The sequence below is a fragment of the Lissotriton helveticus genome, chromosome 5_1 (genome assembly GCF_964261635.1).
Source record: "Lissotriton helveticus chromosome 5_1, aLisHel1.1, whole genome shotgun sequence".
NCBI lineage: Eukaryota > Metazoa > Chordata > Amphibia > Caudata > Salamandridae > Lissotriton > Lissotriton helveticus.
The window spans coordinates 1,219,885,972-1,219,903,427 of NC_136065.1; the positions used below are offsets into that span (position 1 = coordinate 1,219,885,972).

The following is a 17,456-nucleotide window of genomic DNA, read 5'->3' on the forward strand; positions in this document are numbered from 1 at the left end:
TTTAACATTTTAATGATATCTGGATACGTGTATTCTCCCATACGGAGCATGTCTTTTAATTCTCGGTGGAACCCTGCTGGATCTTTATCATGACAGGGAATTAATTTTTTCATCTCTAAGAGTTCCATCTTTGTGATCGGGGTGTAAACAAACACTCGTTGCATTTCACCACCGTCTGTCTTAACTGGATGTACTTCTCTTAACGGATTCTGTCTGTCTATGTAAAAGGGTTTACTTTCTGGGGGTGAGACATGAACAAAATGCGGGTTCAAAAACGTTCTGTATTTGTGGCGCTGTTCTAGAATGACACTAATTAAATCGGTACCTAAACCTTTCCATTTATACTGGAGTAACTCATTCAGGACATCGTGTAACGGACCTGGATCAGAATGTTGACCCTCATACAATGTAATGAGGTGCTGGATCATATACATACCCGCCAGTCGTTGCTCGGCTGGGGGCATTTTCAGAAACATTTGTGCCACTATTTCGTCTGGAAAAGTGGTAGAATCAGTAATCCATCGGACTGCTGATCGGACCAGTTCTTGTTCATGCATAGTACTTAACTCACTATAACCGATTCGTGATTTCAGAATGTGATCGGTAGCTTGAAATACTTGTTCTAGAGAACCTTGTTCTGGTGCTGGATGGTGAAAAATTGACTTGTGTTCTAGGCGCAAATGGCGATCTGGAAATCTAGATTTTCCTACATACGCTATTCTGTCGGGATTCTCGTCCTCTACCTCTTCAGTATCAGAGTTACTTTCTTTCTCGCTTACTTGTGCTGCTTTACGTTGTTCGTGTATCCTTATTATTTCTTTACGAATCTTCTTATACATACTCTCTATACTACTGATGGTTCTGTGCTTACCCTCGGCTATATTATCACTCCACTTTGTCAGGGTTCTCATTTCGGCTTGATCTTTGGTCGGATAATCTTGTTCTCGTATTAGACAATTAATCAGAAACTTTAATAGCATGAGCTGGACTTCAGCTTTTCTTTGGCACATGACATCACTAATACTTTCTGGATCATTCCCGGTACGGATGAAACGATATATTCTGTCTAGATCTTCTTTCATATCTGGTAGGGTGACTAGATACTCGGTCACCTTTCTTACGCGTAATGAATATAAAACCATACTATCCTCGCCTGGGACTGGATCATAGCCACATTCATTAAGGGCTTTTCTTATTTCTGCAACAGACTGATGCCTGGGCGTACGCTGTGATGCTTGTGCATGTAATTCGGCTAACGTTAAACGCTTGTGTGGCGGCGGGGTTTGAGGAGTACCTCCCCCTGCGGTCCCTAAACTAGAGTCGTCTACTGATGCTCTTCGTCCTGGCAGAGTAGGAAATGGAAATGCAGGCTGGACTTGTATAGCGGGCTGGACCGGGGGTACCGTAACAGGTACTCCGGTGTCTGGAGGAGCGGGAAGTGCCTGATTTACAGGGACTGGCGGAGCAGGATTTGCATATTCTGGGACTGTGTCGTCCAAATAGGACGAAATGAAAATATCAGCTGCGGTCGGTTTGTGACGTAGCTTGGTCGGAACTAATGGTGGCGGGAAATTACTGGATGCCTCCGGGGTCGCTTTTGGCAAGCCCTCGGCAAGAAGAGGATACATACCCTTAATAAGAGCATGCCTCTGTCTGTCTGACTGTTCAGTTTTAACTCGTTCACCAATCTCGATTAGTTCCCTTTCCTGGGCTCGTTCCAAGGATTCTCTACTTAATTCTGACTTTCTGATTTCTTTTTCGGTTCTTCTATGAGATTCTTTGCGCCGTAACTCGATGGCATCTTTCTGTGACTGTCTGGCTTTCTTTTTCCATAATGCTTCTTCTACTCTCATGATGCACTCGGCATCCCATGTACCCGATACGGGCCATCTATACTTTTCTTCTAACTGTTTGGTATACTCTACCCATAAATCTAGATATAGTATGGCACTTATGCCATGCTTCTGATACATAAAATGACCTGGACTGTCCCTAGGAGGGACAGGAACTGCTGCTTCTAGCAGACTTTTTCTGGTTTTTAACTGACTCAGTTTTGAAAAGAGTGGCATGACTGAACTATAATCTGGACACAATACAATACACAATGAACACGAGAATCACTTCGCACTCATACCACGACATTAAAATACATGAATAACATTCAGAATAACAGTTCGAACAGAATACTACCTGGAATACGGAAAACAGAATACATGAATTTTCTCGAGAACAGAACTGACTGGAACAGAAACTAGATGCACTGCTGAAACAGTACGAAACTTACCGGTCTCATACAGAGACACGTCAGGACCCGCATCCACCGAAGTGGACACTTCGTTTGTGGGTCTGTGTACCACCAACCCACGGACCAGAGTCAATTAGATTGACCCTGTCTAGATACTACCCCAGCAACGGTACTCACCGGGCAGCAAGAACGGAAGGCCTCGGACTGGACTGGACTGCTTCGACGCCGGACGGACGAACTTCGGACTTCTGTTACGGGTGGGCCTCCGGATACCTCGGACCTTGGACTCTCGGCTTGGGCTCTGGTCGGGACTCGCCGCGTTCCTCCACCGCCTCGTCTGGATGCTGGACCGCCTCCTCCGTCTCCTCCGTGGGCCTGAGGGATACTTGAAGCAGAAATATCTGCACGTGCACGGTATGGTTCCGTCACGGCTGCAGAGGGTCAGGGGGCCGGCGTGGCTTCACCGGCGCGTGGGGAAAGGGCAAGTACCTGTTCGGGCGCCATTATGTGGTAAATAAATAAATAATACCTCTCTTTTTGAATGCATAAATGAATAACAGATAGCTCAATAAAATAAGAGTCAAGATTCGAGGTAGTAGGAGTTTGCAGGTTTATTACAGCATAAAGGACAGGAACAGGACAACCTGCACAGGAATAGGATGGCAGCGCTGCCTGGGGCAGAATCGGGGTCGGCGTAACATTAAATAACAAGACATGATCATATATACTAAAACAGTTGCATTACAATACATATGATAGGCGGAGCAGTGGGTGTGGTCAATAGCAGTCGCGAAAGATAAGGGTGAAAGTAGGTGTAACAGAGGCGTATACATAGACATGTGATGCAAACGTAACAGAATATGTCATGAATGGGGCGGAGACATGGAGGGGGCTACCTAAGGAGCCGGGACCTCTGACCTAATGGTGCGCGCAAACTGGCGATGACGTGTTACTAGGAGAAGCTGGGGGCTTCGAACTCTGTGCTAGGAGCAGAGACTGAAGTCTGGAGAGTCAGGGCGACATGTACCTAAGCAGTATCTAGTATCTGATGTTTAGAGAACATGTTGATATGAACTAAGAGTCAGGAGGGGAGAGGCTAACGGACTCTAAGACTGGAGCATGCATTATTCTATATGTAGTGCGTGATGAATAATATTAAATGACCATTAAAATGCAGTATTTCTCTAACGTGGAGACGTAAAGGCTAGACAATGACGGAAACTATTGATGCGATTCAGTAGCTTTAGGAATGCAGAGAAGGAGGACTGAACTGATAACTGGAATCATAACATACTCTTGGCAGACTCAGAGGCAGAGCCAGGCTGAGCCGGGCACTGCGAGGCAGGAAGTAAGTGAAGGGTCGAGGATACAGGTGGGGGCTGTATCGCTCCTCAGCGAGGCTTCAGGAGACAGGAGACAGGAGCTGAATCTGGTGTCCAGGCCCTTCTGAGGCCTAGAAACGGGGACTTTACAATGGAATAACGTGCACACTGAGAAACGTGGCAACGTAACTTCACATGGGCCTGATATTCGTAGTATTCACGAGAACTGGAAACTGGCATACTAGAGGTGGACACAACTGTAATTGCGTCTTTAATCGAACATAGGGAATACATATGCATATTAATCATGCACAGATAACATATGATGGATGACGCGTAGGGACACAGAACATGACAAAATTTACTTTTCCACAGCATTTCAGCAAAATATATGCAGTACCCGATATCTTTACTAGAGATTTCTGCCTAGTATCTCGCTTTCATGCAATCTTAATGGAAGTCGAGGACACTATTAACCACAGTGATGGTGGCAAAGCGCCGGGCCCTGACTGGTTCCCATTGACTTAATTAAAAGCAACGTCACCTTATGGGCCACTTTGCTCACAAATGTTTTCAACAATCTCACCTACTCTCCTTTGCCTGACACATGGGGTGCACCCATCATAGTCCCTATTTTCTTTTAAAAGGGGATCACTCCCTTCCATGTTGTTACCGGCCAATTTCACTTATTGACGCTACTGCTAAAATTCTCTGTAGAATCCTCTACGATAGGATCATGGCTTGGGTGCACGATGAGTCTGTACTACAGCAATGCCAATATGGGTTTAGGCTTAAAGTAGGAACTATTGAACAGTGCCTCAATTTAAATTTGGTCCTAGGGAGATACACAGTGACGAATCAACCTCCCCTCTATCGAGCGTCTGTATACCTCTCATCAGCCTGTCATTGTGTGAATCTTACTGAATTGTGGCATCTGCTTGTTGCAGGAGGCATGGACAGAGTCTTCATTCATTTCCTTGCCTACCTGCACAAGGACATGAGGGCCAGGGTCCGTATTAGTATGCGGGGGAGTGTCCAGTGACATTAGCATTCATCGTGGAATGAGGCAAGGATACATGCTGGCCCCCCTCTTATTCATCCTATATGTTAATAATTTACATTCCTACTTAGTATGGGCCACTCCAGACATACCCATAAAAGGCAACCTGCTCCCCATACACCTTTACCCGAACGACGCAATGCTACTAGCATGCACTCCCGCCCTGGTCCCGCGTCAAGTGCTTGCCTTTGTCCACTTTATGTCCTCCCTTGATCTTCAGAGTAATTTCACTAAATCTCATATTATGTCTTGCGGCCCCAAGTGCAGACCACTTTTGAACATGACTATTGGTACTGATTGCTTGAGCAGTATTAACAATTCCACTTATCTAGGCATTATTTTTTCAGCCCAAGAGTCATGGTCTCCAAACAATGTGCAATGAACAACCACGTTTTGAATGGCCAACGGGTCTCTAATGCAGCCTTCCGCCACCAGGGGTGGTTCCCTTGTCCCCATGCTACAAATATATGAATAAAGTTTGTCTATCGCAATGTATTGGGCTGAGGTGTGGGGAAGCTTTAATTGTATGGCCATCCCACGTGAAGAAAATAGATTCTGAAGAATGCTTTCATCTGTCCCTATATCAGCCTCACATTTTATTTGCCTCCAAGAACTTGGGCTCCCCACGTAGCAGATCTGATTAGAGTGCGGCCAGTCTCACTATGGTTTGCCATTTGGAGTAATTCCAAGACTGTCCAATCAAGAGAGATAAAAATGGATTGTCTCTCTTTAAACAAAGGATTATTAATCCCCTGGCTGCGTTTGTGAAGGCTGAAGTCTGCAAATTATGATGCAATCTATTTTTATAGACCCACCGTCTTGTCACGGTGTTAACAAGAAGGCTGTGGCCTAGCGCTATTTATAGCTGCAAGGAATTGCGGCTGCTAAGGGACATGGAGGGGAAGACTAGTGTGTCTCAATACCTTAATTTGTGCGAATCAGATTATATTACTGACCTTATTTGGTGTGTTTGCACCCGCTGGGAGCGTTCTCTGCTCTTTTGTTTGATCTGACACTGAAATATTTGCTCTGCTTCCCCTTGGGCTTTGTACATAACCTGGGAATCAAGCCATGTCCTTGTAATGTTGTTTCTGGACATTCAATGCCTCATTTTATGTTTTTATGTATATTTTATGCAAGGTATACCAGGTACTTTCGATTTCCATTTTTTAAAAGGCACTGAGGCGAATGTTTACCAATACAGACCTGCTTTTAGATTTTTACTGTTACTAAACAATGAGGAAGCTGTGTGGCACGTTGGGCCCTTTTTAGGTCGAGCCAGGGCAGCGCATGTGCTGCTCTGCGGCATGCTGTATTGGAGTATGGAATAGAAGCGCCGCCCACTCTCTGCCTATATTTTTGATTGCCTTGTGTCATTGCCCTTCGTAAATGCAGGCTTCCAATTCGTTAAATGGCTTGTTAGTCCCGCCTCAGTACAGCCTTGTCTTCATTTGTAACCACCCATGAGGACTGGCCCTTTTACTTCTGTTGTTACACGGTATGTTTTATTTAGTCTGTAAGCACAATTTTCTCTAATGAGTTTCTCCTACTGCACATACGACATGCTTTCCTGCAACATTTAGCACCCTATGCGTGCTTTTACTTTCCGAGCAGCCCGGGACAATGGCGGCTGCTTCTTTGAAATGCAATAGGTCTCACATTTACAAGAGTTTGAGCTATTGCATTGTAAATGACAATGCCTTTTATTTATGTGTTACTTAGCAAAACAGATAAATAAAAGGCATTGTCATTTACAATGCCAATAGCTTAAACTCTTGCAAATGCAAGACCTATTTCATTGCAAATGCTTGTTAAAATTTGCTGTTCGAGCACACAGGTCCATGCTATTTTAAATCCAACCAGGCTGTTTCTAACGGTCTATAGCCTTTTTGAATATATATCTGTGCTTGCTATGAATTGTATATTTTTTGTGTGTCTGCACTATGTAATGCTTTTATGGATGGTACATTGCCTCCAAATAAAGTATTGTTGAATAGTCTATAATATTCTTAAGGAAACGCGATGCCCAGTTTGCACGATGTAGCAATGCAAAATACATAGTAATTGAGCTATCCGTGGCATTGAGTGGAAGTGTGCAATATAGTCTTGCTCGTCAAATGACATCACCCACAGAGGGGAACAGAGCATGAGCATATGGCCAGCAGGCACTGAGAAACAGTAGGCACCTTAAAAAGAAAATGCTTAGGACCATATGTCCCCCAAGCTCCTGATAGAGACCAGCTTGAGGACCTTCAAAAAACAGAGTGCATTCGAGAATTCCTCTGAATTTGAGAAACAGGACCTTCTACAGGGTAGCTCTTAGTTGTCTCGTGGTTCTGCTGCTGAAATATGCATCCCACATTGGACAAACCCTGAGTTAGACTAAGCTAAGGATCTGACCAGTCTAAACTGGTAGATTGAGCTGAATCCATAAGTAAATGCGGATAGTCCTTTATTCTCAAGGGGGGGTGGGTGGTGCACTGGGTGGCAGTGTGTGGCCCTCAAGAGAGGAGTAAGATGAGACATTTGAGACAGTTGGTTGATCTGTGGGCCTTCTTCTTTCAAACCAGCTGCAGTTTGTTGAGCACTTATCTCTTATTCACCAACTCTACTGTACATTTTTGCTTTCTAATGATTTGATGTAAATGCAGTGTGGGGACCAGCAGCAAAAGTCCTTGGATGAAAGGGGTGAATAAACTAGCGGCAGGATTGTATCCGTGGAGTTTATTGCTTCTGCAGGTCATCACTGTTGGCAGCTATGTCTCATTTATTATAGCCACAAATATGCTTTACCAGACAGAGACTGCGTTAGCTTGGGCTTTTATGGTCTTTAGAACCTTTTGTATCTCAAGTCTTGATGTGCGACGTTTGATGTCAGTAGTTTTATAAGAGTACTTGGAATCCTCCCTCCTGCGGATTCGGGGCGCAGGGTGTTTACAACCATGGAGAGTAGATAGAAGACGAGTGAGCCTGGGAGACTATGTTAAAGCGGAATAAATAATTATTCACATATTTACAGTGTGGGGTTGAGTTGTTCTCATTCTTTCCTTCTATGTGCATAACCCAAATGTAACCACCGCTGTTTTTTTTCTTTTAAGTGACTATCCAGAGAATGATGACTTAAAACTCCGTCTTCAGGAACAGTTGAATTCCTTGTCCAAGTAAGTGCTCTCTTGTTAGATGTGTAAATACTTGTAGCGGATTTTAATTCAATAACCCCCTTGCCACAGATCTTAGTTGCAAGCCTAAATGAGTCTCCCTAATTTCTGACTTTTTAATTTTCTAATGCTCCCTGCCAAGTCTTTTAGGTTTAATTCCGGGGAAAACCGAAGTAAGGCCTGTTCTACTACAATCCCGTATGTGACATGCTTGGGGTGTTGTGGTATTTGGATCTGTGTCACAACATGCATGCAAGTTATGTGGCAGGAAAATGGGAGAGATCAGATTCTAAGCTTTGTTTGACATTGCATCAGCAAAGGTTCCAAGACCTGTGTCTCCTCTAAGGTTCTCCACACCTCTTTAAGTGTTGCTGTCCAAATGGGAAAGAGTGCTTCTACCATAATTCCAAATGTAGGTAGCATTTTAGATCATCCTTCCCACTGTACAAGCACCACTGTGGTGAGAGAAAATTTGTGCAAAGACACGCTTTGCATTAGCTGACTTTTTCTTCAAGCCGTACCCGGTGTTGGACTTATTGCATTATGATAACAGGAAGGCCGAATACAAAACTAGTTTAAAACACTGTCATTCTCTTATAAGAAGAAATCATGCCACCTAATATAGTGATAGGTTAGAGCACGCGGTGAACGCTTCCAGATAACCTTTTACAGTTTTCAAAGACATATCATCACTTGCAAGAACTATAGCCCTCAACAGCATTTCTGTGGAGTCTTGTAATCTAATGGCAGAGTTCTTTGCGGTGAAGATAGCAAGGATTTACACTACCTTTCCGGATGAGGCACGCAATGGGATCTCCGGGCAGGAGGAGGGGGACAACGAAGAGGAGGCACACCGCCTCTCTAGATTTGATTCTCCCTCCTGTGAAGATCTCAAAGACATAGCCTTAAGCATTAAATCCGCCTCACCTAGGCACCCTACTACTCCCAAAGTTATGAGAGATAGCCTGGAAATCCTTATCCCTTATATTAGGCACCTCCTTGAACTCTCCTTCGAGACGGGCTTAGCCCCAATGAGATGGAAGAAAGCTGTCGTTCTTCCCATAAAGAAGAAACCGGAGGTGAGTGTGAGTCAGTTGGAGAACTTCCGACTGGTGTTACTCCTGCCCTATTTTGCTAAAATAGCGGAAAAAGTGGTCAATATGCAACTAACTGCCCATATAAACCGACACAACTTACTGCACCCTACGCAATCGGGTTTTAGGGCCATGTATTCTACAGAGTCAGCACTGCTCCTGTCAACGGAAACTATTCGTAGACATGTATATGAGGGCCAAACAGCTGCTCTGGTCCTCCTAGACTTCAGTGCTGCCTTTGACATTGTGTCCCATCCACTGTTCCTACAACGCCTTAGGGAAGGCGGGTTGGATAAATTGACCCATGAATGGCTGGGGTCCTTTCTACAAGACCGGAGCTTTCAGGTGTCCCAACTCTGCACTATTCCAAAAGCATTGCACTGGCCCAAGGGGTCCCACAGGGATCTATACCAAGTCCCACTCTCTTTAATCTTTATATCTCCCCATTGGCTGAGATTATTGAAAAGTATGGTATCAGTGTTGTCATACGCTGACGACACGCAACTGGTGGTTTCACTGACACAATCCTCTGAAGATGCAGCCATCAATTTCTTTACCTGTCTACAAGAACTAGCAACTTGGATGACAAGTAACTGTCTAAAATTAAATGGCAGTAAAGCCGAGGTCCTAGTGGTGGAAAAAGCTCCATCCATCTGGTCCTCAGCATGGTGGCCACAGACACTGGGCCCTACACCCGCCCCTACCAATCAGGTTAAGAATTTGGGGATGTGGCTTGACTCAAAGCTCTCCATTGAGAGTCATACTAGAATGGTGGCTGGGAAATGCTTTGGAATCTTGAAAGGGCTGCGGAAGACCTTAGACTTGCTTCCCCATAGCAGCTATGAAAACCCTAGCCCACGCGTTGGTAACTTTGCACCTAGATTATGGTAATGCTTCATACCTGGGAGTTAGCAACAAATCTCTACGCAGACTTCAGTGCATCCAGAACGCGGCGTCCCGACTTGTTCTGATGCTGCCCAGGAGATCCTCCTTGAGGAATACCCTCTCCACCCTCTATTGGCTACCACTCAGGGAGAGAATACTTTTCAAAGCCTTATGTATTAGTCACCGTATCCTGCAGGGGAAGGGGCTTAAATACCTGCACAATCTTTTTACCCCTTACATTCCGACCCGAGATCTGGAACAGGTCAGGTGACGATTCGCACCTAGATTATGGTAATGCTTTATACCTGGGAGTTAGCAACAAATGTCTACGCAGACTTCAATGCATTCAGAACGTGGCGTCCCGACTTGTTCTGATGCTGCCCAGGAGATCCTTCTTGAGGAATACCCTCTCCACCCTCTATTGGCTACCACTCAGGGAGAGAATACTTTTCAAAGCCTTATGTATTAGTCACCGTATCCTGCAGGGGAAGGGGCCTAAATACCTACACAATCATTTTACCCCTTACATTCCGACCCGACATCTGAGATCTGGAACAGGTCAGGTGACGATTCCTAGGGCAAAAAGAGCGAGAATGGGAGCTAGCTCTTTTAGCTATCTGGCCTCTAAGCACTGAAACGCACTCCCTCTCTTTCTGCGAAATGAACCTTCGGTCCTACTCTTTTGGAAGAGGCTGAAAATCTGGCTCTTCCTCATATATGGTCTTCGGGACACTGAGTCCAACCATAGCTCTTGTGACAGGGCTGTGCCGCAGGGCAGGGACACACTAGTTAATGTAACCAGACGCTTTACAAACGTGCTTATTATTATTATTATAAGGATGTGTCCTTCCCCTCCACACCATCGAGTTAGGCCCAAGTCTGAGCTTTTGTTGCCACCGTCCTATGTATTTTCTTGACCTCTGTCTTGCCTGCAGACCAGCTAGCTTCGTACTCACCCTGGAGTCAGCACAACCTCATACCTTTACCACAGCATTGTGGCTTCAGCCCAAGTCTTAGATATGACGGTTCCTCAGCAGTGCAGCCACCATGCTGGCTTTAAGGCTGCAAGGTTTAGAAGATCCGCCATCTTGGAGGGCATGGGATGTGGTATAGCTCCAGAACTTAAGCCAATTTCATTGACCGACCTTCTACTCAGCACCGCTAAGAAAAGAGCAACATTTCTTGTTCAGAAAAGGAAACCAGGGCCAAAAGAACAGCTTGAGATGGAGGTGCTGGTCGGATCGAACACAAATTCATTGATATTTTCTGAATGATCTCCGATAAAGTGAGGAAGATAACTCTGAGGTGGAGAATTTATTAGTAACTAGCAAAGTGCACTGAAGGAGGATTCCATGAAGGTGATGAGCCCCCGTTGGAGGAGTGTAGTTACTTTGATAGATGCAAGCGACTGAGGCTGTTTTCCTACATTAGCACTCTTCTGAGAAGGCTATGTTCTTGGCTGAGGTGCTAGCTCCTTCTGATCAGTCAGCATGACCGTTTGCTCCCCTCTAAATAGGCTCTCCTTTAGCTTGTCCAGTACACCACCAGCCAGCTGGGAGCCATCCTTCACCTCTGGTTTATGATCACCCACTTCATGCTTCAATGGTTAAGACGTTTTCAGCCAAAATATATCCTGACATTGCACCGTCCTCACTGCTGCGCTGGGAGTCTATGAAGCTATAAACCTAGGCGGAAAGCTGTTCACCTCTGCTCGGTTCTCTCTCAGGACCTTCAGTGCATTTTGTAAGCAGGCCTGCTGTTCCTTTGCTTTGTGAGTTGAGATGTTTCGCCACAACACAGTTACTCAGTTCATTCGAATGAGCACTTTTCCCAGCTAGAGAAGCGTGAGATGGACACTTCGAGGCACGTACTCTGGTTTAACTTGAATGCAATGGAATGGTTGGCTAGTTCAGTGATCCTGTGTCATGCTTAGCTTGCACTATAGAATACTTGCATCAGATTAGCAGGGGTTATGCAAGCACGACTGACATGCGTTTTAGTGGCAGGAGGTTGTTTGGGGCAGAGGCTGGTGGCTCTGTCGAGCCCTCTTATACCTGACTTCCCTCCAGGAAAGTTCCATTATTGCATAGGAGTACAGAAAGCTCAGGGGCTACAATAGACCTGCTTTTACTGAACATGCCTGTCCCCACAAGAGTGGCCGTCTGTGTATTACCTGCAGCCTGTGTGGGAGAGAAGACAATAGAAGTCAACGATACTGCCGATAAGCTCAGTGTCTCCCCTCTTACAAAACCTCTCTAAGATGTTTATCTAAAATAATGTGTGACGCTACTTTATTGGGAAGGGTATTCGCGAATCTACCAAAGTGGAGCAAAATCAACCATGTCAGGTAACACACTACTGTTTTTACCAAAAGCCCCACTCACCATCCGTGATCCTGCCCACTTCCCCATACATATATCCCATGACAGGGCGGTGGGCTATACCAGCTTATGGTGCTTTATTTAAGAGCCTATAACAATTGTAATGACTCAATTCGAAGATATGAAACCATGTGATGTAATATGACGACAACACCACTCAATAGCATCTATTGGAGTAACATTCAGACTTGTGAAAAGAAACTGATACAAAAAATAAAGATATGAATGTCAATATGAAGCAGATTGGAGTGAGTGGCGTTGCCTTATCATGGCTGGGTTCCTTCCTCCAAGGGCGATCGCAGAGGGTTCTTCTTAGACCTTTTGAATCAGAATGCAAACCTCTGGTCCGCGGAGTCCCACAGGGCTCAGCGTTAAGCCCCCTGTTCTTCAATGTGTACCTTGCCCCGTTGGCTAAGGTAATAGAGGCTTGCGGAGTCAGAGTGATTTCGTATGCTGATGATACTCAGCTTATATTCTCTTTCAGCGATCACTCTGACTCCAGCCTCTCCAGTTTTCGCCACTGTCTTGGCGAAATTTGTTCCTGGATGTCCACTAACCATCTGCAATTAAACACCGATAAAACGGAGGTTTTGTTCTTTAATCAAAAAATGACCATTCCACCTTCTTTATGGTGGCCTACGATTCTCAACCCTCCGCCAACCCCGGTTCATTCTGCCCGTAACCTGGGGTTCATATTCGATGATACACTATCCTGCAGCCCCCAAATCAATAAGGTCACGTCGATTTGCTATGGCAAATTAAAAATGATGAGGAAGATTTTCCCTTTTTTACCTATGGATGCACGTAGAACTGTCACCCAGGCCTTAATTACCTCCCACCTGGATTACGCGAACAGTCTTTATGCAGGGGCTCCTCTGTACCAAATTGAACGTCTCCAGGTGGTGCAGAACGCGGCCGCAAGATTGATTGGTAACATTCCCTATAGACATTCGATCTCGGCATTTCGCAAAGAGCTTCATTGGTTGCCTATAGCTAACCGAATTAAGTTCAAAACGCTCATTTTTGCCTTTCGAGCGTTGAATGGAACTGGCCCAGACTACTTAAGAAAAAGACTGAGGCTGTCTTACTCGGTCAGGGATCTCCGCTCTAACAATCTGCGCCTAATGTGTGTGCCTAGATTCCGTCGCACAAGAATGGGTGGCAGAGCCTTCGCTGTCCTTGCAGCCAAATACTGGAACAGTCTTCCTATTGATCTTAGATTTGCCCCATCTGAAGTGATTTTCCGTAGACGCCTGAAGACTTGGCTTTTTGTATCTGTGTAGTCTACTTTCTCTCTTTTCTGCCAATCAGTTTTTAGCGCCGGGACACCCCCATTGGGGGTAGCCGTGCGCTCTACAAAATTCATAAATAAAATAAAAATAAATAATAGAGCTCTGAGAGTATTCTTTCTAAAAATGACAAAGGATTAAGACCATACCAAGGGTTGATGTTTGCTGTATTTTGCTCTGATGAACATGAGTTGGTCCATCCCACCCTATCTGACCTAGTGCGAGGATTGTATGTGGTGTTTCTTTACACAAATCAGGTCCAAGGTAGAAGAAGCCTTCATTGTGGGTAGGAAAGGTGTTTTTTTCTTATCCACTAGGAAAGGCGCTTTGTTCCTATCCACTGGGAAAGGCGCTTTGTTCCTATCCACTGGGAAAGGCGCTTTGTTCTTATCCACTAGGAAAGGCGCTTTGTTCCTATCCACTGGGAAAGGCGCTTTGTTCTTATCCACTAGGAAAGGCGCTTTGTTTTTATCCACTAGGAAAGGCGCTTTGTTTTTATCCACTAGGAAAGGCTCTTTGTTCTTATCCACTAGGAAAGGCTCTTTGTTCTTATCCACTAGGAAAGGCTCTTTGTTCTTATCCACTAGGAAAGGCGCTTTGTTTTTATCCACTGGGAAAGGCGCTTTGTTCTTATCCACTAGGAAAGGCGCTTTGTTCTTATCCACTAGGAAAGGCTCTTTGTTCTTATCCACTAGGAAAGGCGCTTTGTTTTTATCCACTGGGAAAGGCGCTTTGTTCTTATCCACTAGGAAAGGCGCTTTGTTTTTATCCACTAGGAAAGGCGCTTTGTTCTTACCCACTAGGAAAGGCTCTTTGTTCTTATCCACTAGGAAAGGCTCTTTGTTCTTATCCACTAGGAAAGGCTCTTTGTTCTTATCCACTAGGAAAGGCGCTTTGTTTTTATCCACTAGGAAGGATTTGGGAGGGGAAACATGACCACAAGCAAAGATCAGTCGATGAGTGTTACAGTCAAAGAAGCCAACTGTGAACCTGTTTTTGTTGCCCAGTGGGCAATATAAGACGCTCATCCTCAGTGGTTCAGGTGCTGTCTTTATAATTGCCGCAGTGAGGTAATGGAATGAGAAGTTCATTGTGTTCATGAGTTTACGCATCAAGCAGTCCTGGTGTATGACACCTCCTCCCCGTCACCAGCACCAGTCGTGTCCTGTTGAGGTGGAGGATGCTTCGTGGTATGATAGTGGACCAGAGGGGCAGCAGAGCTCGACTTCCGTGAGTGCCACAGCACCAGGGGCAGAGTCTTTCACGAGGCCAGGTATGGAAGTTGCATTGGAGACCTGAGACCTATAGTTTCAGAGGGCAGCTTTGGTGTGTGGCTTGTGGGAGGTGTCATTGTTCCGAGAGTGCCTGATTCTTCTGAGGTTGTTTGGGATGATTCATCATTGATTTAGTTTAGGACGTCTGTTTCTGGGGTTAGAGAATATGTGGTGTGATTTTGGTTGAAGCGTATTCGGGCGTGTCAGTCTACCTCCCAGTCCAGCTACAAAGCAGCACAGCCTAAAAGATCCAATAAACAAGCATTGCCAGTATGTCTGGCGTTCGCTGCTAGCATTTAGCTTTGCCAGTGCTTGTTTTTTGTAAAGTCTTATTGGTGGGGGAACTACTGGCCCTTCCTTGATCAATATTGAAAGACATTGGTTAAATAGAATAATTATGTTTTGCTTTACAAAAACATATATTGCAGTAGTAGTTCTTGTGTGTAGATGTGCTTCTTGTGAAACCGCAGAATGTTGTCGTTCACCGTGAAATTAGCCCGTGGATGAAGTGGTCTGACCCATTGCCCCTTGCTGGATGCTGCAATCGATGGAATAAAAACGAGAACGACACAACAGACCAATGGCTGACGAGGTCTGGCTGAAAGCTTGTATATAAGTGTATTATATAGATTTGTAGCAAGTAAGTCTTTGCTACGCCATATCTAGATACAACGAAATCCTAAATCCTTCACGAGACATCATCTAACTGAAAGTGCACATTTGGTGGCAGTATGGTCCATGTTTCACAAAAACATCCCCGGAGATAAAACGTATTTTGGTTATAATTTAATTGTAACATTGTATTGCCATCTTGTGACAGCGTCTGGTTTTGCACCTGCAAAAAATATTTATTTTTATATTTTTCTAATGAACGTTTTATCGACTTTGCCGTCTCAAAATGTAGTCTTTGTAATTTTAAAGATGCTCATAACACGTCTTGCATAATTTTGGGGTTATACAGCGGTCAATGGATTAAATTCACGTAGACCCCATCGGGAACGCGTCTGGTGTCGTGGTGTTCTTTGCCCCGAGCAGAGGACGCCAAGGATTTGAGAGGGTCTGTAATTATTGCCCAGATGCCTCACTTTGTTTTGGAGTTGGGTCCGTATTCCAGAGGAGCATCTGTGGGCTGAGCCCCACGCACGGCTCCTGCAGAATATTTAGAGCAGTCGTTGTTAATTAACCTTTCGACTTCTGTGGCCCTCCCCTGACTCACGATTGGATGCCGGCAACCCTGGCCTAAGCGTTTCTATGGCCTGAACCTCAGAGCAGTGCACACAGATATATAAACATGTATTTATCTGGCAAACTCAACATGTATGCAATATTTTATTTAATTTATAAACAAAAAATTACCCAAAATTCGGAATTTTCATTTTTGTAAAGAAGTTGGAGCGTTTCAGTGTTTGGTTTTATCGCCAAAGACGCAGTGTGACGCTAGACACTAGCATATCACCTTGTCTTTTTGTTCCAAATGCGCATAGTGCCAGTGCTTAATTTGAGGCCGCCCATCGCCCATGCTAGATTCCGTTCACTGTACGTGTGCTGCTCCCATGCATCAAGCCAAGGATAGCCTCCAAAGAGTTTTATAATTACACAATTTACATAATTATCAATTAAACAATTAATAAATAATCATTCATTAATTATGCATGATTAACTTCCCACTTTTTACCCCTACAAACTTAACCTGCACCTGAAATATAGCTTTAAAACATATTAATTACACAATGTGCAAAATTATCAATTAAATAACTAATAATGAAAAATATAATTTATAATTAACTTTCCACCCTTTACATTATATGCGTATTTAAACATTCATACATCCATATATGTGTTTTTTTGTTTAAATAAGTATATATTTATAAATATTTAAATATATTTAATTTACATTATATTAATGTTGTGTTAAACTATTTAAAATTTACTATTTTTAACTATGTATATATGTTAGAAAACAATATTTTTGTATATATTGTTCGATAGTGTAAACCCATATTTTTTCGATATCTTTCTAATTACCTTTTTACGTATAGAAAAACAATATTTTTGTGATCAATATTTTTGACATGCTATTTCTCTAGCCCGATATTTATGGTTTTGATATTATGTCAGTGAACTGATGCAGGATTCAAGGGAATAAGAATCCTGGAGAGGCATGCAAAGAGCTGGAATAAAGTGAAAAATATAAGTAAAATGTTCAAAATTAACCTAAATATTTTCATACCAATCCATCACTCACCCCATAATGCGCCCACTCTACTTGCCTATGTGCAACCTACAAATCAATTCAGATGATTACTGGCCCATACCCTAATGTCAGGTCGCCTTACTGGGTATTTGCCAGGCTTTAGACTTTATAAATCAAAATATAAAAATTGGATATATCAGTGGCTCATGCCTCCCCTTCAACACCTGACAAACCGTCACTCAAGCCCTAGTCACCAGCAGAATGGACTACGGCAACGCACTCTGCATATGACTCATGTTACGCCTCCTGAAGAGACTGCCGACAAACAGAATTCAGCGGCCAGACTCATCCTCAGCTCCCTAAGTGGACACACATCACCCCACCACCTCAAGAAGCTCCTTTGGCTCGCCATTCAGAAGAGATGTCAATTGAAAATGCTGATCCACACCTAAAAGCCCTACACAACCAAGGACCAGCATACATCAGCCACGCCTGAACTTCTACCAACTCTCCAGACACCTGCGTTCAGCCTCCCTCTCCCTTGCTCACACCCC

The 17,456-nt window shown here is 44.2% G+C and overlaps 1 protein-coding gene across 2 annotated transcripts in view; it reads left to right on the forward strand.

Annotated features, from left to right (window-relative positions):
* The window catches only part of WDR11 (WD repeat domain 11), a 677,364-nt gene that overhangs the window by 565,721 nt on the left and 94,187 nt on the right, over positions 1 to 17,456 (forward strand). For both annotated transcript variants that reach the window (XM_078643933.1, XM_078643932.1), the window contains one exon: positions 7,726 to 7,788. In XM_078643933.1, the coding sequence (XP_078500059.1) occupies positions 7,726 to 7,788 (63 nt within the window). The remainder of the gene's footprint in view (positions 1 to 7,725; positions 7,789 to 17,456) is intronic.